This window comes from Lepidochelys olivacea (assembly GCF_965140295.1).
Source record: "Lepidochelys olivacea isolate rLepOli2 genome assembly, chromosome: 4".
NCBI lineage: Eukaryota > Metazoa > Chordata > Testudines > Cheloniidae > Lepidochelys > Lepidochelys olivacea.
This window is the reverse complement of record NC_140414.1, coordinates 85,583,276-85,610,142: the sequence shown is the minus strand read 5'-3', so window position 1 is coordinate 85,610,142 and position 26,867 is coordinate 85,583,276. Positions and strand designations below refer to the sequence as shown.

Genomic DNA, 26,867 nt, shown 5'->3' with positions numbered 1-26,867 from the left:
TATGTGACCATCGTTTATTAGAACTGTAGTGTCCAGGAAGTGGATCTCTTGTGTGGACTGGACCAGGCTGAGGTTGATGGTGGGATGTAAATTGTTGAAATCATGGTGGAATTCCTCAAGGGCTTCTTTTCCATGGGTCCAGATGATGAAGATGTCATCAATATAGCGCAAGTATCCTAAAACAAAAGGATGACCATAATCCGTCATAAGGATTGTTCTGGTCAGACAATGAAGATAGAGGAAAAAACTACAAATATGAATAAGGCGGCCAGGGATCTAGGGCCCAATTTTCCTCAGACTGTACTTTACAACTCCATTGACCTCAGTTTACTCTGGTTTGAGAGCAGAGCCAGGGTCATAGTCTATTTCAGGATTCTCCAGGGATTCTCCACTAAATCTTTCATAATTTCTTTCGTAAATTCTTCCTTCCTTGCTGTTAAATCTCCTTCCTAATGTACTTTTGTATGCAGAGGGCTCCTGACTCTGCATTGCTGTGAGGTGTCCTGCTGTCTGATGGGAGGCCATCAGCTGCTGAAAAGTGCCTCTGATGTCCTCTCTTGCAGGGCATTCTCCATTGTCTTGGAGCTCTTAACTAGATTCACAACTTTCTTCTCTTCCTATCCTTCTGATATTTTTAACTGGGATCCTTAGTAACAGCAACTCTAGATTAAAAAAGAAAAGAACTTTGTTCCTTTATGTTTTTACAGGTTATCTACCATGTTTTATATAGAATACTCTGTGGATGATTGGAGAACTGCTGGGATTATGAGATAACAAGTGGGTTTTTTTGTTTTTGTTTTTTGGGTTTTTTAAGTTCAGTTGGGAAAGGAAGAGTTTATGGTCAGTTTGTAGTTTCAAGCTCTTTCTGTTTTGACATGTCTGCTTAACTCAAATACGTTACAGCTGAGAGAAAATGTTTTTGAGAGATTCCTTGCACCCACTCCTTCAATTGTGGGATATGGAAGTACTCAGTACAGTTCTCCAGTCTTCCCAACAGTCCTTCAGCTAAAAATAGGGAAGATAAGATTTTTATATATTAAATTAAAAAGCAAGCAGGGGAAAAAACTACTACCTTTCAGCTGCCTTATACATAAAAGGGTGTGGAGAAAGGAGCACAAATCCATTTTGCTCCTTTCACTTTTTTGCAGAAGAATTTACAAAAGAAATTATGAAAGATTTAGTGGAGAATCCTGAAATAGACTATGACCCTGGCTCTGCTCTCAAACCAGAGTAAACTGAGGTCAATGAAGTTGTAAAGTACAGTCTGAGGAAAATTGGGCCCTAGGTCCCTGGCCACCTTATTCATATTTGTAGTTTTTTCCTCTATCTTCATTGTCTGACCAGAACAATCCTTATGACTGATTATGGTCATCCTTTTGATAGATAATAGTCTCTGTGTGGTGGGGTGGATTGGGTTATGCAGATCAGTTCTCTTTCTGTGTTTTTTGTTCTTTAATCTCAACATAACTTGATGCGTGGAAACTCTTTTTTTTTCCAGTTCAGGGAAGAGGGTGGAAGGCTTACTTTAAAGCTGGACACAAGCTCCCACCATCCTAAATGCATCATTTAAAGCCCTATTTACCTGTTATGCTTGATGAGATCTGTTGACTGATACGTTAGGGAACAAGATGGGGGGTGGGGGTGGGACTGGCAGTTTTCAGCTGCTTCTGTGTGTGGCAGATTTGTTCTGCAGTGAGTGCATGATAAGTGCAGTGAGTGCATGATTGAACCATTTGTAACCTAAATGTACACACCAGGAATATTGCTTGTAGGTGTTGTAAGTGAAGGCAACTTATGGCTGTAGTGGCAGCAAGAGAGGTGTTTAATCACAAAGAGCGATTCCAAACACAGGTCTGCTTAAGTCTTTATTATTGGCCATAACAAATAGCCTGAATCAGATGTTTGCAATTAGAACAATGGACATGAGAGTTACATTGCCTGAATGGAAAGAGTTTTGGTAAGACAGGAATACGGAACGTACCTTTTCTGAGAAATATGCAGGCGGTTATCTTTGAGGGATAGATAATACCTGGCATTGAACTATTCAGAGACTGAATTATTTCATCCAAAGCTGTAATTTATGATCGCCTTTTGTTTGAAGGGAAGTGTTGCTTATAGGTTCAGAGCAAAATACTGATATGCTTTACCATTAAACTTCTGATGTGAATCCATAACATTCAGGGACAGATTCTGCTGTTGGCTACAGTGGTGTAAATCCAGAGTAACTCCACTGAATTTTATATCCATGTAACCAGGAACAGAATCTGGTCCCCCAGTGTGTTTTGAAAGCAAGCAATAAAAGGGCTTTACTTTATCTCTTTAAAAAAAAAATCAGGACATGCAGCTATAGCCTCTTTATTGACTGCCTGTTTTATTTGATTTTTGTAGGTTTGGCAGTGAAATGCTCTGTAAAAAACGGGAGGACTATTTGGAATGGCCTGAATATTTTATGGCAGTAGCTTTCTTATCAGCACAAAGAAGCAAGGATCCAAATTCTCAGGTAAGAAAGCAGCATGCAGGAGTAATGTAGTATAGGTTGTATTGCACTATATGTCACACACCCAGTTTATATACAGTGAATTTTCATTAGAAGCTATTTCAGTATAGGGCTACCCAAGTTACAGCACAGTGGGCGCTTTTGCTACAGGAATTTTGTTCATGAGTTTGACCTCAGATATAGCTCTGTCGTTACTTACGTTACTGTGAACTTTATCATCATGGTTGAAGAAGCTGAAGCCCTCCTATTGATACCATCTACACAGCCATGCATTAACCTCCAGAATGTACGTGTCGCTGCCTGGATCCTTTCTCTCAACTGAGAGCATGGATGAGAACACGTGCCCCCAACTTCTTCACCCTCACTCCCAGAGCCCACAGTAGTTGTCACTGCTGATCTGCTCAGGTCAGAACTGGTAGTGTCATTAGTGCCCACGTGAATCATCAGCATGTGGTAATGGTCAGAAGAACCTCGGAAACCTTTCTGTATTTCTCGGATGCAGTCTCCAGGCAGACAGCACAGGTCCTAGGACATCATGTCAGGTTTGCAGATGGTTTTCTCCCATTCCCCTCAGAAGGGAGTCCCTGACAACCAACATTCTAAGCTGCCTCCTCTTGGGTCTGGTGTCTGTGAGCCTCCCTGCCTGGGGGACAGGTGACATTTCCTCCTCAGCCATTTGGGTCTGGTCCTCACCGCCTGTTTCAGGTATTGCATACAAGTTCTTGACCAGAATGGATTGGGGACCTGGGTGGGGATGGAGCACTGTCTACTGTCTGAGGTGGCCAGCAGCCAATCTCTTTCCTGTAGAATAGCCTGTTCTCCTTCCTATTCTGGTGCCACTATAGTCGACTAGCATCCTTCATCCCATATGTTTCCACTTCTATCCTGTCAATGAAGTCCTCGTACTCCCAGATGCTAGGCAGAAGAGCCAGCCCCTCGTGCAGCTCTCTTACCTTCTTCCTGGGAGATTCCATCAACAGTGACCTCTCACACTGTGTGGTTCCTGAGCCTTGGTTTCGATAGCAGGCACATGCAAGCCACATATCCAGCAAGTCAAGACTAGGGCTTGGGTGGAAGCCTTGAGGATCAGGATGCCTGTCTGCCAGGGCTCTCACAGGTGCAGGCAGAGTAAGAGCTAGCAGTGGTATTGGCAACACACATTTTTTTTTCTCCCATTGCAAGGCCTTCCTTGTAGGGTATGTACATGTTAAGGAAAGAGGGACGGGGGAAAATGGGAATAAGTGTAGACAGTTTTGAGATAATTTGACAAAATTTGATGTTAGATGGTGTCAAGGTTCCTTCCCCACTCTGAACTCTAGGGTACAGATGTGGGGACCTGCATGAAAGATCCCCCTAAGCTTATTCTTACCAGCTTAGGTTAATACTTCCCCAAGGTACAAACTTTGCCTTATCCTTGAACCGTATGCTGCCACCACCAAGCGTTTTAAACAAAGAACAGGGAAAGAGACCACTTGGGGATGTCTTCCCCCAAAATATACCCCTAAGCCCTACACCCCCTTTCCTGGGGAAGGCTTGATAAGAATCCTCACCAATTTGCATAGGTGAACACAGACCCAAACCTTTGGATTTTAAGAACAGTGAAAAATCATAGGTGAACACAGACCCAAACCTTTGGATTTTAAGAACAATGAAAAATCAATCAGGTTCTGAAAAGAAGAATTTTAATTAAAGAAAAGATAAAAGAATCACCTCTGTAAAATCAGGATGGTAAATACCTTACAGGGTAATCAGATTCAAAACATAGAGAATCCCTCTAGGCAAAAACTTTAAGTTACAAAAAGACACACAACCAGGAATATACATTCCATCCAGCACAGCTTATTTTACCAGCCATTAAACAAAAGGAAATCTAACACATTTCTAGCTAGATTACTTACTAACTTAACAGGAATTGTAAGGCTGCATTCCTGATCTGTTCCCGGCAAAAGCATCACACACACAGACAGAACCCTTTGTTTCCCCCGCCCCCTCCAGATTTGAAAGTATCTTGTCCCCTCATCGGTCATTTTGGGTCAGGTGCCAGCGAGGTTACCTTAGCTTCTTAACCCTTTACAGGTGAAAGGGTTTTGCCTCTGGCCAGGAGGGATTTTATAGCACTGTATATAGAAAGGTGGTTACCCTTCCCTTTATATTTATGACAGATGGCTAGCTCAAATTTGTTTCCATATCTAACTGAAGTTTCTTCTCCTCCTCTTCGAGGCACTGCAACTTATTTTACTCTTGGATTGCATGGGTTTGGTGGTTTTTTTGCTCTGCACAGGACTCCTGACTAGTATTCCCACCCTTTGCCTTCTTCTATAGTCCTCCCTGCAACCTGCTGTTAACAGAACAGCTGAGAGAAAAGGGGGAAGATGGGAGAGTGAAATCCCAACAAAAATACAGAGATGAGAAGATGCCCAATAACCATCACTACTCAGTTACTTTTTTTTGTTTGTATCCCGGACCTCCTTACTCTGCTTAATGTTCTTTTTAGCCCCAAATCCTCAACTGGTCTTATTTAAGAGCTCATCTGTGTTTAACTTGCATAAAAATAACAAAATTGTTTTTAATTTGTACGTTTAGAGACTTGGGCTTAATCGAAATAGGACATTTTTTATGCCAAAATAAGTCCAGCACGCACAGTTGGAGTGATATAATAAAAGATGAGAATTAAAACAGGTGTCTAGTATTTTGGTGCAAATTTGTGTGTAGAACAGACCTAAATCGCTAGAACTAAACCAATTTATAACAGATTAGGATCGGTCCCTTAGGCTCTCTGCCTGCAATCTTACATGATTAAGGGTTTGCAGGACCAGGCCCTTCAATTGTAAGTTTTATGAAGTTTCTCTTGTTGTCTGTAAACTGGCTTGCATACTCCTGGTGCATATATTAAATAATAGTAGAGCTGTCAATTAATTGCAGTTAAGGCAAGCGATTTAACTCGAAACAGATTAACTAGATTAAAAAAATAGTCACAATTAATTGTGGTTTTAATCACACTGTTAAACAATCATAGAATACCAATTTAAATTATAAATATTTCGGATGTTTTTCTACAATTTAAAATATTGATTTCGATTACAACACAGAATACATACAAAGTGTCCAATGCTCACTTTATATTTTATTACAAATATTTGCACTGTAAAAAAAACAAAAGAAATACTATTTTTCAGTTCCTCATACAAGTACTGTAGTGCAAGCTCTATCATGAAAATGCAACTTACAAATGTAGATTTAAATTTTTTTTAACATAACTGCACTCAAAAAACAAAACCATGTAAAACTTTAGCATCTACAAGCCCATTCAGTCCTATTTCTCATTCAGCCAATCGCTAAGACTAACAAGTTTGTTTATATTTGTGGGAGATAATGTTGCCCGCTTCTTATTTACACTGTCACCTGAAAGTGAGAACAGGCATTAGCATGGCACTGTTGTAGCCAGCATTGCAAGGTATTTACATGCCAGATGTGCTAAACGTTTATATGCCCTTTCATTCTTCAGCATAGGCGCTGAAGTTTTACATTGTTTTGTTTTTTGAGTGCAATGTAAAACTTCAGCGCCTATGCTGAAGAATGAAAGAGCATATAAATGTTTAGCACATCTGGCATGTAAATACCTTGCAATGCTGGCTACAACAGTGCCATGCTAATGCCTGTTCTCACTTTCAGGTGACAGTGTAAATAAGAAGCGGGCAACATTATCTCCCACAAATATAAACAAACTTGTTAGTCTTAGCGATTGGCTGAATGAGAAATAGGACTGAATGGGCTTGTAGGTGCTAAAGTTTTACATGGTTTTATTTTTGAGTGCAGTTACGTTAAAAAAAAAATCTACATTTGTCAGTTGTACTTTCACAATAAAAAGATTGCACTACAGTGCTTGTATGAAGTGAATTGAAAAATAGTATTTATCTTTTTTACAGTGTAAATATTTGTAATAAAAAATATTGTATTCTGTGCTGGAATTGAAATAAATATATTTGAAAATTATAGAAAAACATCCAAAAATATTTTACAATTGGCATTCTATTATTGTTCGACAGTGCAATTAAAACCGTGATTAATCATGACTATTTTTTAAATCTCATGAATAATTGCTGCTATTTTTTTTTTTAATTGTGTGACACCCATAAATGATAGTAAATCTCTGTTTTATATAGGTTGGTGCTTGCATTGTGAATTCAGAAAACAAGATTGTTGGAATTGGATATAATGGGATGCCTAATGGTTGCAGTGATGATTTGTTGCCCTGGACAAGAACAGCACAGAGTAAGCTAGACACAAAATATCCTTATGGTAAGGAACACTTTCTAAGCAAGGCTTCCTATGTTTTGCAAATTAGAGCATTCAGCATTTAAATATGAGAGTCCAAATGATGTCCCAGCATGGTAAATATTGATCCACTTCCCCTCAGCCTGGCTGACTTTAACAGATATGCAGGTAGTATACCACTGTGAAATCACAGCTCTAGAAATAGTGTTTATTAGCTCTCTTTCTGCAGAGCTGGTGGGAGGGGCAAACAGCATCATCTTGTATTTTACAACTTCCTAGTAATGCACTGATGGTGGGGTTTTTTTAATAAACGCTTAAGATTCTTAACAATTTTCCACATTACTAATTTTGACTCAGTAAAGTAAACAAGTCAACTAAACTTCCATTATTATAGCACATGGTTACAGTAGGTGTAAGTGGTGCTGTTTTTTCACATGTTCGTCTTTACAGTGTTTAATTGCCTCATCACATACTACTTTTTCCACTGCATGTTTTTCCCCCGCAGGCTTACAACTTGGGAGAACTTTCAGAAGGACAGCAAAAAGCACAAAGGCCACACCCTGTCAAATGTCAGGGCCCTGCTCTAAGTAAGGGGGCATTAGAATTTCTCAAAGAAAAGTTTCACCAGAATTTTGTAACTTAGGCAAAACAGTGTTTTCCCCCCTAACTTTGTTTGAAACAGCTGAACTAGTATGCCTGAAATCCCTCCCCCTTTTTTTTTTATTTTTGGTGATCATGACAGTGTTTGTGTGTAAACTAAAACTTTCTCCTTTCATCCTTGGCTGCTTGCTGCTCCTCCTGACTCATTTGTTCAAATATGATAAAATCCCAGTGCTTGCTACATTACAATTCATCATTGTGGAGGGGCTTATCTCCATGTCACAAGCACTATATTGTAGTGTCACTAAATGAACTGGGTTGTATAGTGGTACAATCTGTACAATGAGAGATGGTAAAATTGGGATAATTTGTAGTTGCTTTACCTGACGGGTGGTGTGTGGATAAATATGTTAAAGGTTGCAAGGCACTCGGATACGATAGTGATTGTGGTGGAGCACCATAGTACCTGGATAATGTGTTGCAGTGATTCTTGAAGTTGGATACTATGAATCTCCTTTCAGTAGCCATGTCTTTAAACAGAGAAACATTTAGTGGTTTAATAGGGCCTGGGACTGCAAGCTGTTGGGTGCCCTCCACTCTTCCAGAGGAGGGTGTTCAGTATCCCACAGGGAGGCACTTTACCCTTCGGTCTTTTGCCAGTTCAGGTGTTTGAGGCTCTCAGCCAGTGAATGCTTTTGTGTGTGTGTGTGAGTGAGAGTGGTTAGTCTTGAATGGCTGATTTATTAAGAGTTTGCTGAAAGCTGAACCTAAAGCTATATGTTCAGTACAACATGCAGAAGCTTCTTCATAATTAGATAAAACTTTTGCTTTCAATTGGGGTTGAAACTGAATGCCCTCTGGTGTGTATTGTGTGTTTTTTTTTGTTTTTTTTTAAACAAATCTATGGATTTGATGACTTACTATGTCCTCTCACTTCAAACCTAAAGTACTCCATTTTTCTCACATCAGCATATGTCTTTATACTAATGCTTGTTGATTCATTCCCTTAAAGTCCTCTGTCTCCACAGTAATCTAGGAATATTTGTGTGACAAACAATTTAATTAGAGACAAAAAGACTTGCAAATATAGGAAACCTTTGAGCCATAATATAAAGAATAAATTGAGCAAACCTATTTTCAAATATTTACAGATTCAGATTTAATAAAATGTGCATGGTATAAAACACAAATGTGCATTCATTCCACTGTATGTGCTTTGTAAAATGAAACAAACTGTCTTTATGTTTGAAGTATCGGCATTATAATTTTGTTAGGGCGGATGGGCTCTTTTGTAAATAACCTCAGATACTAACCTCTGAAAAATATTTTAAGCAAGTGTTTTAAAAATATATAGTTAAGGGTTCATTATTTTCATAGAATCATAGGACTTGAAGGGACCTCAAGAGGTCTTCTAGTCCAGTCCCCTGCACTCAGGGCAGGACTAAGTATTGTCTAGACCATCCCTGACAGGTATTTGTCTAACTTGCTCTTAAAAATTTCCAATGACGGAGATTTTAAAACCTCCGTAGGCAATTTTTTCCCATGCTTAACTACCCTGACAGTTTGTTAGGAAGTTTTTCCTAATGTCCAACCTAAACCACCCTTGCTGCAATTTAAGCCCATTGCTTCTTGTCTGATCTCAGAGGTTAAAGAAAACAATTTTTCTCTCTCCTGCTTGTAACAACCTTTTATGTACTTGAAAACTGTTATGTCCTCCCTCAGCCTTCTTTTCTACAGACTAAACAAGCCCAATTTTTTCAATATTCCTCATAGGTCATGTTTTCTAGAGCTATAATCATTTTTGTTACTCTGCTCTGGACTTTCTCTAATTTGTCCACATCTTTCCTCAATTGTGGCGCCCTGAACTAGACACAATACTCCGCTTTAGGCCTAATTATTGTGGAGTAGAGTTCGATGAATTGCTTCTCAACACTCCTGCTAATACATCTGTCATAAATATAAAGGAAAGGGTAATCCCCTTTAAAATTCCTCCTGGCCAGAGGAAAAATCCTTTCACCTGTAAAGGGTTAAGAAGCTAAAGGTAACCTCGCTGGCACCTGATCAAAATGACCAATGAGGAGACAAGATACTTTCAAAAGCTGGGAGGAGGGAGAAAAACAAAGGGTCTGTGTCTGTCTGTGTGATGCTTTTGCCGGGGACAGAACAGGAATGGAGTCTTAGAATTTAGTAAGTAATCTAGCTAGATATGCGTTAAATTATGATTTCTTTGAATGGCTGAGAAAATAGCTGTGCTGAATAGAATGAATGTTCCTGTCTGTGTGTCTTTTTTGTAACTTAAGGTTTTGCCTAGAGGGATTCTCTATGTTTTGAATCTAATTACCCTGTAAGGTATTTACCATCCTGATTTTACAGAGGTGATTCTTTTTTACTTCTATTAAAAGTCTTCTTGTAAGAAAACTGAATGCTTTTTCATTGTTCTAAGATCAAGGGTTTGGGTCTGTGGTCACCTATGCAAATTGGTGAGGATTTTTACCAAACCTTCCCCAGGAAGTGGAGTGCAAGAGTTGGGAGGATTTTGGGGGGGAAAGACATTTCCAAACTCCGTTTTTTCAGGAACCCAGATAAAGTTTGGTGGTGGCAGTGGAAGTCCAAGGACAAAGGGTAAAATAGTTTGTGCCTTGGAGAAATTTTAACCTAAGCTGGTAAAAGTAAGCATGCAGGTCCCCACATCTGTACCCTAGAGTTCAGAGTGGGGAAGGAACCTTGACAACATCCCAGAATGATGTTTGCGTGTGGTTTTTTTTTTTTTTGTTCAACAGTGTTACACTGTTGACTAATGTTTAGCTTGTGATCCACTATGACCCCCAGATCCCCTAACAAGCTGACAAGGTAAAACCTGATTTGATGTTGTTAATTACATTTCTGTATTGACAACTGTAAGCATTCAAAAACTGTTAGCGCCACCTCCCTCTCTCTTTGCTGTGCCCAGTAATGAATTATTAAGAATTTATTTGCCTTCTGATTTTTTTGAACTTCTAGGGTACACTCAAGTTACATTTTCAAGCTTTTCTACAGAACCAGGAGAGCTAGAAACTTACTTTATTTTAATGAGAGCTGAGATTGTCACACATTCACAACTCCAGGAGCTGGGACTTTCAGGAAGCGCACCAAATATGACACTTGCTTTAAAACCACAAAAGTTGGCAATACATTCACTTAAGGTACATATAAGGATCACACAGTTCATAAACTCTCATACTGCCCAACTAACCACGTTGTTAATAAAAGGTTTCAGAGTAGCAGCCGTGTTAGTCTGACTGAATGCATCCAATGAAGTGAGCTGTAGCTCACGAAAGCTTATGCTCAAATAAATTGGTTAGTCTCTAAGATGCCACAAGTACTCCTTTTTTCTTTTTGTTGTTAATAAAGCAAGTGTTACTATTTAACTCTATTTTATAGTAAAACAAAAGTTTATAACATAATGCATTTTATGTATATACAGTTCCATTTCTAGTGCATAATATTTCAAAACACTTTAGTGTCTGTTTCAAAAGGTAATTGTTAATGCATGGTAACATAGAAAAGTCAAACTTTGCACCAGATTTCCTTTGTGACTGCTACTTACTACGTGAAATTTTATAGTGATCTGTTATCAAACTTCTTGGTCAAGCAAGTAAACATAACGTATTAATGCTCATATGGTTCTTTTTATTAGTGTTGTTTGGGCCAAACACTTTTTTATTAGGTGGGAAGAATAGTTTTGACATTACAATACACTGAGGACATTTTCATGGCGGGATAGAGGATATGCAGAAAGCAACAGGAATAGTGTGAAGAAAGGCCTCTTTTGTTTGATGTACTATAGGAAAGACTTTGGGTTAAATATTAGATCCTAACACTAGATCAGACCTTCAACATGGGACAATATGGTGCAAGGTGAAAGGAAGTAGAAATGTGATATGGTAGGCAATAAGATAGTAGTAAGAAATATATTCTTGCTAAAGAGTAGTGAGGTTAGTTCCCCTCCCCCCCACACACACTTTTTTTTATTAAAGCATTCACAAATAGTCAACACTGTAGATAAGGTTCCAATGTTGGCTTCCATTCTGAAAAAGTGGCTCGGAAAATATTCTCCAAAGACTTGGTTAGCAGTAGAAATAACCATGTAATGAGAACTTAACATGTTTTTCTGACCCTGCTGTCGTTTACGGAGGGAGGGAAAGGGGGGTGGAATTTTCCCCACAGGATATTGTAAAATTGGTAGCTCTAACAGTCTCAGTTTTGGAAACCTTATGGTGTATTATATACCTGTGCAGAATTCATATGAATAGAGGAGTTAATCTCTTATTGCTTGAAACTGGGATTTGTAATCCAATATGTATTGTTAATAATGGTGGACGTTCCCAGCCTGTTGGTATCAAGATGCTAGAAAACTAGGGAGAACTACTTACCTATTAACATAGGGTAGTCAGGACTCCTGGGTTCAATTTCTGGCTCTTCCACTGACATGTCACATATTAAACCAGTCACATAGGTAAATTAAGGCACAGATAGGCTAACTGTGTATAAAGGGGGTAAACTGATACCACCTGAGAGGGATGCAGATCCTTTAAATCAATGCAATTTCAGATCAGCCAAAGCAAAATATTTTGCTCTAGCTCTTTCCTCGCTTTTTCAGTTGCTCAAGACTTTCTCAAACACATTGCTTTTGGAATGAAAGCTTTCTTGCTTGAGCTTCACCTAAATTAATATTTTTATTTTGACAGTTTTTGTAAAATCAGTTCAATCCCTTGAGTCTCTTTCTGTCTGTAAAAACAGATGAGGCAGTGTCATGAGCCTCTCCCTTGCTGCTGGGTGATTATAAGCAGTACCAGGACCTTCTCAGAAGGATTACAGAATCTCTTCAGATACCATCTGAGGTGGTTCAGGATCTCAAACATAAGCTCTTGGACATTCTGTAGGCTGTGGTTTTCTCTTGAGTGGCACTTATGATTTAACAAAGCCATAGTGGAGCCTACTAAAGCAATCTGACATACATCTGCCACTTGCACCCTATCCCCTAAGAGGGCTGAGAAGAGGTACTTTTGTTCCTTCCAGAGGGGCAGAATATTTGTTTTCTCACCCAAACTCCTTAGTGATCTAGGTTGTTTGCACCAGCTCAAGCCTACTCCTCATAACAAGCTAGTCACCAGATCTTTCCCTCAAAGTGTCCCTTATTATGGTGGAGATGGCATCATGCTCCATGACTCCCTTGTCATGAGATTGACTCCAGGCCTGTGTTCCCCAAAGAGGTTCAAACAACTGTAAAGGCCCTCCCCTTTTCAGTGAGGAAAACAGATGACTCCCTGCCTACGCTTAAGGACTCTTGGTCTACCCTCCGCTTTCTGGGGATATACATAATAAATACACACTCACTCACTCTCTTTGTACCCTGGAGAAAATATTCTAGGCCTCCTCTGAGGTTCCTCCCAGCACCTCTATCCATTTTTCCAGAAAAGGACTCCTGTGTGATAGGCACCCAGCCCAACTGGTCCCTTCTCTTCAGTCCCAGAAAGTCATTTTGATGAGATGCATCAGAACCGCCAACCGGTCTCCACACTGCTTATTGCCATCCCATTCAGTGGCTGCCTGGCACATTTTCTGCAATGAGGCACCTTATCATACTGGACAGATGGATCCTGGATATTATATCAAATGGGTTTATGTGAGAGTTACTGTCTGCCCCCTCCCTGTCCCTTTCCAGGAATCCCTCTCATTAGAGCAGGGGTAGGCAACCTATGGCACGCATGCCAAAGGCGGCACGTGAGCTGATTTTCAGTGGCACTCACACTGCCTGGGTCCCGGGGGGCTCTGCATTTTTATTTAATTTTAAATTAAGCTTCTTAAATATTTTTAAAACCTTATTTACTTTACATACAACAATAGTTCAGTTATATATTCTAGACTTATAGAAAGATCTTCTAAAAACATTAAAATGTATTACTGGCATGCAAAACCGTAAATTAGAGTGAATAGATGAAGACTCGGCACACCACTTCTGAAAGGTTGATGACCCCTGCATTAGAGGATTCTCAAGCAGAGATGGATTCCTTTCTCCAGCTGGGGGCAATAGAGCCTGTCCTACTTTGTCATGAGGGGAATGGCTTTTACTCAAGATACTTCCTCTCCCCCAAGAAGAAAGGGAGGCTGGAGACCAATCCTGGATCTCAGACAGCTAAATCTCTATATGTCACTCGAAGTTCAGGATGACTACCCTTGGCTCAATAATACCCTTCCTCAGCGAAGGTGACTGATTTGAGGCCCTCCGTTTGAAGGACACGTTTTCATATGGACATTCACAGGGGATTCCTGCATTTCACTATAGGCCCAAAGCTCTTTCACTACTAAGTGCACCCCTTTGGCCTCTTGATGGCCCCAAGGGCCTTTACGAAGATGCTTGTGGTGGTGGCGTCTGTGTACCTTTGCAGACAGGGCAATCTGATATTTCCCTACTTGGATGATTGACTGCTCACAGGTCAATTATACCAGGAGGTGCAAGCTGCAACTACCTCCACATTACACCTTTGTCATTCTTTGTGTGATGAGTGTATGGGTTGTGTACAAAAACTTACATATGCATTCTGGAAATGTGTTTGGGAGGCAGTGCATAAGCCCAGCCTGTGCTAAACAAAAAAATGTTTTGTTTCTGTGTCTCCAGTGTAAATTAACAAGGTGAAGCCAGAGGACAATGAAAGTGCATTTACATATAAAGTAAACAAAGCAAGACACAGACTGCATCCTAGGAAGTCTTCCTGGCTCTTGAGGCCGAGACTATGGACTTTGGGCAACACAAGGGGACCAAATACAAATTTTTAAATATTTGTCACTTAGGGGACAGCACTTTCTGAGCCTGTGAAAGTTGGATCCCTTAGCCTTGTGGGCTAGAGATGCTGTTAACTTGATGTAAGAAAGATTAGACAAAGATTGTAATTTGCTAAAATTAAGTTTATCACTAGAAAATGTTTTTTGTATTTGTTTTGTTTGTAACCATACCTTTCTTTCCTCTTGCTTAGTGTTACTGAAATCTCTGTTCTTTGTTAATAAACTTATTCTTAGTTTTTCTGAAGACTATCTTAGTGCTGTTACTTTTCAATATAAGTGTGAGTCCTCAACTAAACTAACAAGCTGGTGTGTGCACTGTCTCTTTGGAGGCAGCAAACTTAACTTCTGTAAGTGTCCAGTGAGAGGGAGTGGATGCCACAGGGAGACATCTGGGGATCTTGGGAAATGGGGTTCACTGATTGTTACTTGCAAAGCAAGTGTTGGCCTGGAAGAATCTCAAGGAGTTTGCTGGTGAATCAGACAGACAGGTGTGGCTGACACACAGTGTAATCTCCAGCAAAGCTCACTTTTGATGAGGCTCTGGGGTAACACAGTGGCTTACAGTTCTGTTGTGAGCTGAATGTCAGTCACATGACCACTACATGCACGTCACCTACGTCTGCATTTATGGTGCCTCCAGATCTGGTTCAGCACGGCATTCACTTTGAGCAGGGGCTCCTTGAACAGCAAGGTCTCACTTCCATAGAACATACTGACATCCTTCACATGGGAATTCAAAGTATTTGGGAGAGTTCTCTTTATTCCTTCGTTACCTACAAAGGCACTCATCACAAATATATCTCTAGGACGGGGAGCGCATCTGGATGACCAGAGAGCCCAGGGTTCCTGGTTCCCGCAGGAATCCAGGCTGCGTGTCAACCTGCTTGAGCTTTGAGCAGTCCACAAGGCATTCAAAACATTTCTACTTACTGTCTGGTCTACGCACATTCAGGTCAAATCAGACAATATTTCTACCATCTATTATATAAGTGAGACAAGGCAGGTGAGGTAATATCATCTCTTGGACTAACTTCTGTTGGAAAGTACAAGCTTGCGAGCATCACAGAGTTCTTCCTCAGGTTTCAAGAATGAAATCAGTGTGTCTGAACTAAATACAATTTGGGACAGATTGTTAAGCATAAAGGGTTAACACATTTTGATGGGGGGATCACTTAAAATGAAGCGGGCAACTAGGGGCTAGCAAGCAGTGGGATTTGTTTACAAACTGATGTAAGGAGTCATAAAACCATGGTCTCTGAGTCCATGGTTTTTAGTGTCCAGCAGAGTTATGTTTTAAGTTCCCGGGATCACTTGTTATGCAGGGTTTATGCAGGTTTCCTTTTGAGGATGAGTACTGAGAGATCAGATAAGGAGTGATTGTTTGCCTACGGGTGATAGTGTTTTTGTCTCTTATAATTTTCCTGTGCACGTTCATTCGAGAGCATAATGATTATCTGATTTCAGTTGCTGAGGCATTTGCTACATTGGATGATGTACACCACATGCCATCATAGGCATCTCTAGAACCCATGAATCTTGAAAGGTGTGTTGGGGCGGGGGGATATTGATCATTATAGTAGTGGAGATATGTATGCAGGTTTTGCATCTGTTGTTCTGGTAGGGTCTGGTGCTGATTTGAGTTTTTGCTCTGGTCTGTGGGGACCTTGCCTCTGATGAAGAGCTTGGTGAGGTTGGGGGAATGTTAGAAGGCCATGTGTGGAGGGATGCTTAGTCTTTACACATCCCACTACTGCAAGGTTCCTGAAGATATCATAAGGACATTCCTTCCAGTTCTAAACCAGTCCCTACGTGGCATCTGAACCTTGTCCTCTCTGTAGAGCCCTGCAGAGATACAAAAATGTGGCTCTGCATCCAATCCACATCTGCAAGAATCAGCTTGTATTCAACTTGGGATCCACACCCTATCTTTTATCTGTATCTACATGTGCACTGCATCTGCAGCAGCACACTATCTCTCAGTGCCTCTCAGGAGGAGCATCTGTGTGCATGCGTGTGTACTGTATATAGGATCTCAAAGGTGGGGAAGCAGCTGTCTGCAGCTCATAGCCTATGTAGCTGCTTCCCCACCTTTGGGATCCTGTATTCTCTCTCCCCTGTATAGAGAGAAAGGGGTGATCACAGGTCAAGACAGGGAACAAAATTCCCCATGCTCCGATCCTGGTGGTTTAAGCAGCCAAGCAATTTAGGAAACCTCTTCTGATGTCATTGCCATATCAGGTCAGTTGGAGAAGGAGGCAGCTGCTTCTGCAAAGTAAATAAGTATGGGGAGAGGGAGTATAGGATCTGGAAGGTGGGGAAGCAGCTTATAGGCTTTGAGCTGCAGACAGCTGCTTTCCTACCTCTGAGATCCTATAAAGCAGGTATCCGCGGATTTGTAGGGTTCTACCTCTGTGCTTATAAGAGCACCATTTGAGACTTTGGCCTCCTGTTCCCTTCTTCACCTGTCCATGAATGTTCCCTTCCTGACAGCCAATTACCTCCACTAGGAGAGTGGGGGAGCTTGGGGCCTTTGTGGCAGTCCTGACATGCACAGTTTTTCACAAGGACAAAGTGTTTTTGCACCTACATCTCAAATTCATCCCTAAGGTGCCTTCTGAATTTCACATTAACCAGACTGTTCACCTTCCAGTGTCTTATCATGGCATGGAGGCAAGGGTGCCGGAACCATTGTAGAAGTGTGTGGTGGGGGGGCCCACTGGTGCCAGAACTAGGGGCCATGCCCCCCATTTTTTAATGTGGGTGTAGTTTGGGGGATGAGCAGCGAGGCACCTGCAGGGGATGAGCTTTGTGGCAGCATTCTTTCCCTCCGTGCCCCTTCGCGCCCCCCCCCCCCCCCGCACATACTTCAAGCCTTGGCAGGCATGGAGTGGCGGCACCCCTGCCCAAAACTTGCAGTTTGGGGGGGAAACGCTATCTCCTGTCCCCTCAAACTATGCCCATGTTAAAAAGTGTCTATCACTTTTTACGCAAACTTAGCACCACTTTGCCACACTTACTTTTGTGCTGCCGCTGCAGCCTTAAGGCTCTCAGTCGGAGCCCCACTGCCACCTCCAGCTGACTGATTGAGGGAGGAGCAGAAGGAGAGTACGGGCTGCCTCCCCGTGAGTGACTGGGAGCGGAGGAGGAGAGTCCAAGCCAGGGTGGTGGGGCTCAGACTATCAGCCGTGGTGGGGTCTGGCTGTCCCTTTTATCCTCTTCCCCCCTGCCTCTCAGATGTGCACAACCCTTCTGCACTAGCCTCAATCACCCAGGGCTGACAGCTGGAGCCCTTTAAAAAAAAAAAAAAAAGAAAAGAAAAATACAGCTCGCACCTCCCAATAGTTTGAGAAACAGTGCCATGAAATTGATAAGACAGACAACAACCAGTGTAAGGAATGCAGTGTCCACATACACATTGCATTGCCCTAACCACACCAACATAAGCCCTATGCCTCTTGCAGAGATGGAGTTATGTCAATACAGTGAGGCACTTAAATCAGTGGGACAATATAGTGAGGCACTTACATCATTAGCTGTAGTGTGTACGCTGACCTAATTAGGTTGATTTAAGATGTTTTATGTCAACCTAACTGTGTAGCGTAGACCAGGCCTGAGGTTCTTGGCATGGCATAAATAAATGCCTCATTACTGTAGCTGTACGCTATCCAGTGTAATTTTGGAACATCAAAATGGCTGAGGACTTAAAACTGGACAGTAACAGACTGCAGAATCCAGAGATGATTGAGCCTGGTGACATTCTGAACAAAAGGATCTCTTAACCCTGCTTATAGCTGTTTCCATCACTTCATGCTGACTCTACAGTCATAATAGGCTTCAGACCCACAGAGTGGCATTCCTGGAATTCTATCTCTATAATAAGTTGGTGGTCTCTGTCCTTTTCCTAGTCATCAGGTATCCGAATCACAAAATCCACTATTGTTCTCGAAATTACTTAGCAGAGGGTACTCTGCTAGAACTGCCATCTAATTCATCTATCCAGTATTTTATATTGCACACATCACTGCACTGCCCAGGGGCCTTGAATGATTGAATGTCTAGGGAGACTGAAATATACTCCAGTTTGCAAGACATTAAATACCATCTTGGTGTGTCCAGTATGAGAATTTAGACCTATAGATGTGGCTTGTTCTTAAGAGCTGAGGCACGTTGGTGGAATGGTACAGTGAAGCTGCTGCCTTTGCTATATTTGTGCTGTAGAGAAATAGAGGACTTTGTTTTTTCATTCAGGAAGTCTGGCATCTTTTCATGATCAGTATGCTCACTTAACATTAAAGATAAGAACATTCTTGTGGTTATGAGTGTCTCTTGTGTATTCTCAGGGTGAGAGAATCATGCAGCAAAGCTGAGCAGTTCTGACACCCTGAGGACAAAACTGCTCAGTTTTACTTCATGATTCTCCTGCCCTTAAGAGTGTACATGGCACGTGTATAGCCATAAGAATGTTCCTATCTGTGCATGTAAACAATAAATGAGCTGTTTTATATTGGCAATTAGATACTCTAGAGAGTTGTGAAGCTGTAAGATATTGCCATACTTAAGGTGGTTGAAGACTAAGTAGTTTCAGCCCTAGAGCTTCGTTGCCTACTATAGGTGCTAGGAAATGGCAATGCTAATGTGCTTAATGATTTCATTCCTAATCAGCAGCCTGGTCAGAACAATTGACCTTCATTAATCTTGGTATTTCTGGTTTAATTTTTTTTCTTTTCCCTCTATAATGAATAAGTCAGGTTTTTTGACTTTGAAAGAATACAAGCAGTTACCTTTTAACACTGTTAATTTTAGATTGACTCATTTTAATGAACAGTATTATGAATATTTTTCTTCTACTTTTTTAAAATCCAGTGTGCCATGCTGAATTGAATGCCATTATGAACAAAAACTCAGCTGATGTGAAAGGCTGCAGCATGTATGTTGCCTTGTTTCCGTGTAATGAATGTGCAAAGCTCATCATCCAGGCAGGTAAGGAGCAAAGATACCAGCTTGATTTGTCAGAGTTGCAGCACTGCTTGCTCATCAGCACCTTATAACAGATTTATTTGATTTTAAATTGCTGCTGTTTAGATCTAAATTAATTGCACTATCAGCTTCATAAGATACTTCTTGTGTTTTTGCATTTGAGTGGTGCCAAGCTTTTCCAGTGCTAATTGCATCCTCTGTGATTCTTAGCATGTTTTTAATTTAGGTTTACAACTTCTTAGACCAGGAGCTGCATATCATTACTGTCAGTTTACTGTGCTCTGACACACAGAATAGAGTATGGGGAAAAGAAATAAACTTCTGCCTGACATGAGGTCTGTTGGGAGTATATACATGAAATTTTAATTTTAATGTAATACATGGTAGATATTTTAAGATTTTAAAATATCTTTGCTCATAAATGTCATAAGACTTCTATGATCCTACTTTAATTATATCTTTCATTACAATTGTTATAAATCTAGACCACTGCAGCAAGTTCCTGAATGTTTTGCCTTTTTTCAGATTATTTGGTGTAACTGCAGTAGACTTTGGTTCCATAAAACTCCCTCCCTAAGTTCCTAAAACTCTGAGTTAGCAAAATGTATTTATAAAGGAGTTATCGCTTGAGAGAGCAAAAGGTGAAAGTTAATGGGGAGACATTTACCGGGTATAGGGATTCCGGGACTCACTGAACTATAGTCAGACCTCATGTAGTGAAATCTCATCAAATTCTGGGAGGATGTAAAAGGTGAATGAAGATACCCAAGGTAGAGCCCTTTGTTGTGCCTTTGGTCCACCTTCCGATACATACCCAGGAAGGTTAGGGAATGTTGGTATTTGGGATGCTAGAAGATACACGTTTTGATGTATTACTTGGGTATGATATATTGTATGCTTAAGCCAAAATCCTGCTCTTTTCCCTGTACAAACAAAAGACTGGTATCAGGTGCTGCCAGTTGGCCATAAGAGTGAGTGAAGGTGTCATCCAAAATCTGAATGGAGAAGCTAGGATGGAGGGGGGGTATAATTACACCTACTTGTGACAATAGGGATAGGTTCTTAAAGTGAAGCTACATGTGCAGCATTTATGAACAAGTGTATAAAGTGGAGGGTGGAGAAGGACCTCTATCCATTTCTGCATGGGAGATGACAGTCACACAGGCCCACATGTAAATTCTCTGAAGCCTGACTCTGTGACTAGGGAAGCTAGCTCACTGCCTATCCTTACCAAGGAAACTGAGACAGAGCTGAACATTGCTGTAGCCAATCACAAGTAGAAGTGGGTGAAAGGTACTGTACGTCCAAACTTCACTGAGAGAAGGGACACTTTGACTGGTAAAGAATGTTCCTAACCATATGGTACCCGCCAGAGCAGGAGGGAGAGGGAAAGATATTTGTTCCTTCATCTATAACTGCAATGATTTATAAAAATGTAAATGGACCTGAGGCAGATGGGAGGAAGTGCTGGTTGCCTCACCCCAACACATGCGGGGAAAAGAGGCACTCCACAGTCATCATAGAGTGCAAACCCAGGGGGCAAGGATGCAGTCCACTGCCTCACCCTGGATTCCATGGTGAGGAATTGCCTAAGGGGACTAGGACCCCTGGCACACTTGGGGGCAGGGCAGAGAATGGAATTTGGCTCTGGGGAAAATTTTGTGGATTAGCCCTGCGGAGAAGTGAACACCCCATATACCAGTGACACTAAATGTTCATGTGGATCCTGCTGCCATGCACTAAAAGTCCCCTAATATGATTTAATCTGTCCTGCTTTGAAACCGGAGTAGATTAGAGTGCACTAAGGAACTTTTAGTGCACAGTAGGAAAGCCCTCAGATACTTACTGCATGGCAGGCTTAGTGTGGAATATATTTACAACCAGGCTTTCTGCAAACTCAGTGTCCATATAGCCAAAGTCCTGCATTTGACCAGGTCAGTGAGAAGTTATTCTAGATGCATTAATCTGATTTCTATTGGGGCTATTAGAAAAACGAACAAGGAAGTAATACAATGGCTTCCTAAATAAGTGCATTTAGATATATGTTAGACAGACAAGAGGACCCAAATTTTAGTTTCAGAGATCCTATAACTTGTGTCCCATATGCTGTGAATGTTGTTTGGTAATACTGGGATCTAGCAGATAAAAGGACTTCAAAGTTAAAAAGTCTGATTCCTGTGAAGGTCGGGGTACTTGTCAGAAGCTGCTGACACATAGAGACAGACTCTGGGAGGAGTCTAAAGGAATTGGCCTTTCCAGATCTTAGGGAATGGTAAACATTAAGGAAAAGCAAGCATAGAATTTAGGTTGGCTAATTGTTTTTAAGACACACTTTTTTTTCTGTAGTGCTTTTTCTTCTAAATAAATGATGCTCTGCTTTGATTGTTGATTACCACTGTCATTGTCCTGGAGGAAAAAGAACAGCAGGGTGTGTTAGACCTCTAAGGTGATCATGGTTGACACAGGAGTCTGCGCTCCAGTACTTGGTTTGAGAGCAGGAGAATCACGTGATTCCATTCTGAGACCTAGGGGTAGAGGGGCACACAGAGAGACCAGGAGGGGGCAGAGTAACTGTGACATTGATGACCAGGATTCTACAAGAACCAAATTTAATCCATAGTTAATGTGTTCTGAACTTTACAGGGATTGAAACTGGTGTGAAAAAGAACTATTGGTGTTTTGCATCCAGACCAAGGTGTACTCATTTGTGACACAAAAATAAAAGGTTCGCAGCTCTTCACAATATAGTTGTTCATTTTCTTTCTTATGTGCTTTGATCAGTAGTTAAATAGTTAAGTGTTAATAGTCATCCTAATTAGGAGAGTATTTTAACAGAGAAAATGTGGTAGCCATTGAAATATTTAAATATCACTCCTGGTTCTGCCTCTTCATTTCTCCTCTGACCTATTTAAGACAAGAGTAGTTAATTAAGAGCTGGGGCACAGTCAGTTACCCATATGTAGGGCCTGTATTTGAAAAATGGGGAATTGCTTCCTGGTTTAACTATGATGAGTCACATTGGTTTGTACAAAGGCTAAGTGAAAAATTTCCATCAAAATTGTTTGTGATGGAAAATTGTGTTTTCAACTAAATGAAAATTTTCACAGAAAGTGTGTGCTTTCCATGGAAAACTTCAGCTCTTTGTTGTTTTTTTTGTTGTTGTTGTTGTTTTAACATACTTTTCAGGTTTTGGCTGAAATTTCTTGGTTTTCAGTTTTTCATGGAAAATTTCAATTTTTTTATTTTCACCAAAAATTTTTCATGGGGAAGCTATTTTCTGAACAGCTCTATATTGTACTGCTCCACTCTTAGGGTACAATTTATAATACATTTTCATGTGATGTGGCACCTAGAGTGTATGGATAGGTGCCCTTTTTAGCCTGTATACATCTAAATTATTTTTCCCTACCATATTTATTTCTGCTTGTAATTCTAGCATGTCTCTTGATAAAATATTTCTAGGTATAAAAGAAGTTATTTTTATGTCTGACAAATACCATGATAGCCCTGAAATGACAGCTGCCCGTCGCCTGTTTGATTTAGCTGGAATTATATACAGGTAAGACATAGTCTTGACTGGTGGTGGTGGTTGATTTTAAATGTGAAGATGAAGAAATTGCTGTATGAGGAAGACAACCTTTAGGCAAAAGCTTTATTTTCTCCTTATGTTATGTAACTTCTGTGGTACAGTTAATTCTCTTACAAAAACTCTCATGCAGATTTAGTACCAGTCAATTCAGCACCTTTGATAGCCTTTGACCGTGTGCTCCCTGGAGAACAGCAGCAGATGCTTCTGTACTGTGCCCTGCCAATGTGCTTTAAGTCCAATCTCGTGGACTTGGGAGTGACCTACCTTCTCACCCCAATATTCATTCAGTCCTTGGCCTTTCTCCTGAGACTGCCATCAAGATTGCCAATTGGGGTGGTGGTTTCTGGTGTGTGTGTACTCATAGGAGCTGGACTGGAACCACCAATTTGTTTTATGTAGACCGTGGAGCCCTGTTGGAAGGGTAATAACCTTCCGTCGCAACCAGTCTGAGCTGGAGTTAAACCAGCTTGTGATAGGGCAGGACTCACCACCTTGGCACCTCCTGCTGGCTGTGCTGGGAATTAACTCTTGGTTGCCAATGCGCCTTTCTCTAGTGGTGTCTCACTACCATCACTTCTGCTCTACCTCTAAGATGCGCATCGCTCCCCAGACCGTGGCATCCTCTTCTGGGCATGGCCCTCAGGCTGTGCCCCACTCCACTTTCTCCCCCCTTTCAGGGGAATTGGCTGTCTCTAGTCCATCCACTTGCTGCTGCGGCCTACTGTAGCCTTCAGTCTAGTCCCTCACCTCAAGGGGATAACTGCAGTCTGAATACTGGCCACCCCCTCTGTGACAAGTGAGGGTACTGGGAGCGAGGGGGGTCTGGGTCCACTCACTAATCCGGGCCCCAACCCAGGGACCCTTTAGCTGGCGACCACGTGCTGCCGCTCCTCTAATTCCTACCGCCTATTTCCCTGGGCCACTTCCCCGTAGCCCTAGCACCTTCCTGGCCCTTTTTATCAGGGGCCTCGCTCTGGCAGTCCTCAGGCTGGAGCTCCCTATTGCCCCCCTGACCCTGCCCAGCTCTGCTCTAGCTAAGGTACATCTCTAAGGCAACCAGTCATTCTCTTGCAGTCCAGGGAGAGACTACCCCTGCTCTGTTGAGCAGCTCTTCTTATATGGCCTCCCTGGCCCTGATTGGCTGCTCCGACAAATCTTCTGCTGATTGGCTCTCTTCATGCCCGCCTCCCATTGGTTGGGTTTTGCGCAGCCTCCCTGAGGACTGCTTTAACCTTCCATCTAGCTTTGTGGGGCAGCTGCTCCATCACACAGCCACATAGGGTAAGACGTTCTCGTATAATCATTTATCAGTCCCTATCACCATCTGGTCTTTCGCAGTGTGCTTTCTTAAAAGAAAAGAATAAAACCTGAAATATCTGTCCTGAAGTAATGAGGATCTGAATGATATGTTAAGAGTAGTGACAGAGATATCTCAAGACAATCTGTCTGACAGCTAGTTTGATACAAATAACATGCTATGGGTGAGACTAATTACGCAATCATGGGGAGACTTTAAAATTCCAAAAAGTTTTACAATATTAATATAAAACCTTCTTAAATTTTACAAGTACAGCAATTCTGACAGAGAAAATTTTACGATGAAAGCTACCTGCTGGGCTGAGAAACACCCATGAACCAGTGCAGCAGTATTTGAAATTCACTTTTAAAGTCAGTGTATTTCCTTCCCCTAAAGCTACTTGGCTAAGTAAGGCATAAATCATTCCTTTACAAGTGAAATCTTAGTACAGTTTCCCCATGGTGAGTGTTGTTACTTGCTTTTCAGACTGCTGGTCTGGACAAAATGGGTATCATAATCCTTCAAGGTTTCTGTAGTCAACAACATATCCTTTACTGTGTTTACTGTTTTCACCTGTTGTATTGATTATTAAGGATACAAGTTGTACTTAACAAATCTCTGGAACTGAATTGTGGAGCCTAATGAGACACTAAATTCACACTATTTGCATAATCCTTTTGTTTATTCATAGATTGTAAATTATATATTTAGTCCCCAAATACCTTCCTTACTAACTGCAGTAGCAGATGCTCTAATGGTGTAAAAGGATGCATTTTGTTGCAATATTAATTTTACAATTCTAAAGTTATAATTTTTAAATGATTCCTTCTTAACCAGTTTAGTTATTTCTTGTATGATGCATAATGCAATCTATTCCCTTTGCTCAAAAACTATTGAAGTGTACTTTTAAAGTTTGCTGTGAAAACTTGGCAGGAAAGAAAAGAGATAAAATTTTGCAGAAAAACTTGTAACATGATGCCACCTCCTGCAGCTAAGTTGTTAGAAATCCTTTGACTCCTGGGTAATTTATGAACTCCAATAGCTGAAGAATATACAGACTAAACAACCCCATGTGTCTTTTTGTCTTAGTCTTTCTTGTCCGGGTTTCTCTCTGTATGGTGCACTATAATTGGCTCCTATAGAGATAAAACGCTAAGTGAATCCAAGGAAATTTTCTTCAAAAAAAAATTTAGTTGGCGCCAAAGCAAACAAAATATTTAACTACTCACTGGCTAATATCTATCCATATTTTTTCTTATTTTCAGGAAATTCAAACCAAAGTGCAATAAGATCATCATTGACTTTGATTCAATTAACGGCAGACCGAGTCAAAAGCCTCTGTGAGTTACGTCTCATTAAATCTCTAGAAGATTGTGATTATCCTTTTCTGAGAAGCTGCTAATGCCTTTCATCTTGAAGTCGCACATAACTTTTTAATAGCCACTACAGCCAAAGTAGACATCTGAAGAATGTAAGGCCTGAAATTTTTCTCTGTCAGCCTTGTCGTACAGAATCTACATCTAAACTTTTGGTTGCTGCATTTTTTTCAAGCCTACTTTAAAATCTAGAACTATATAGAGGAAACATAGTACTGCATATGTACTGCAAGAAAATGGTTTTGATTCTTATTGTGTCCATCATCTGCTCTATTAAATGGAGTCAGAATCATTGAAGACAGTCTAACAGTAGTATTTATTGTAGGCAATAACATGCTGGAAAACCTCACTTACATATATGGATCTGTCCTTATTGGATACAGGGATCAAAATAGCTAATCCACATGAAGTGTAAGAGGAGATGTCCATGCAAATATTGATATTCAATCTACAGAATTACTAGAATATTCTTGTTAAAAAGTTACAACAATTAGATTAAAATATTGTGGTGTCAAACTGTAGTGTTGCAATGTACTTTTATTTGCAGATGTGGTAGTGATTTTTCTTTTAATTGCTGTCTTACATTGTAATATATGGTGTGTGTGTGTTTTAGATATGTTTGGAGAATTTTCTGTGTTGGATTCGGTTTAGAGGGGCTTTAAATTCTTTTTCCCAAGAACTTAATGGGGGCTAAGTGAATAAATCATTGGACTTTCACCTATGGGACCTTATTTGGAGTTGATTTTCTTGCCTAAAAGGAAGTTAGTTTATTGGTCTAAGTTTCTACTAGACAATCCAATATAGTTCAATCTCAGAATTAACCTGTAAGGTAACTGAATAATTTCTTGTCCTCAGAGAGAAACAAGATATTCAACCCATGTTGAGGTTGTCTATGCCAAAAGTAGTAATTGTGGTTTTAGCTTGTTTCTTAATGCTGGCACAGTGCCTTCATTTTCACAAATGTTGCCTAAAATAATGTCCTTTTTAATTTTATTTTGAGGTTTGGGAATAGATTTGAGTGCCTTTTCTTTAATTTGATTTTTTTTAAATTAAATATGCCTAATGGCTTTGTTTAGAAGATTTTTTTATCCCAGAGGTAATCATATTTTTTTTAAATATGGTTATATTTCAGTAAGCTTTTATTTTTTTCTGTAAAGGCTTTCTGTTCCATATTTTGGGACATTATGTAATTTGGCTTCCTACCAGTACTATTAAGTATTATTAAAATCTGCTATGCTGAAGTAGACTCATTATTATAATATTACAACATGTGCTAGACTCCAGAGTGCTGCTGTTTTTGCAATCATATGCAAAGCATATTTTGTACATTTGTGATGTCATTACATAAAGTGTAATGTTCAAAAACCACTTGGCTCCTAAAGGGACATTATGGTGTAATGGTAAGATGTCAGTTATTTGTGACCTTTTCCCTTA

The 26,867-nt window shown here is 40.6% G+C and overlaps 1 protein-coding gene across 1 annotated transcript in view; it reads left to right on the top strand.

Moving 5' to 3' along the window:
- The window catches only part of DCTD (dCMP deaminase), a 31,098-nt gene extending 4,636 nt beyond the window's left edge, over window positions 1-26,462 (top strand). Inside the window, exons 2-6 of the mRNA XM_084627564.1 lie at window positions 2,389-2,500; window positions 6,661-6,796; window positions 19,058-19,174; window positions 22,634-22,730; window positions 25,323-26,462. Of these exons, the coding sequence (XP_084483690.1) occupies window positions 2,389-2,500; window positions 6,661-6,796; window positions 19,058-19,174; window positions 22,634-22,730; window positions 25,323-25,401 (541 nt within the window). The 3' untranslated portion in view covers window positions 25,402-26,462. The remainder of the gene's footprint in view (window positions 1-2,388; window positions 2,501-6,660; window positions 6,797-19,057; window positions 19,175-22,633; window positions 22,731-25,322) is intronic.
- Window positions 26,463-26,867: the final 405 nt, after the last annotated feature.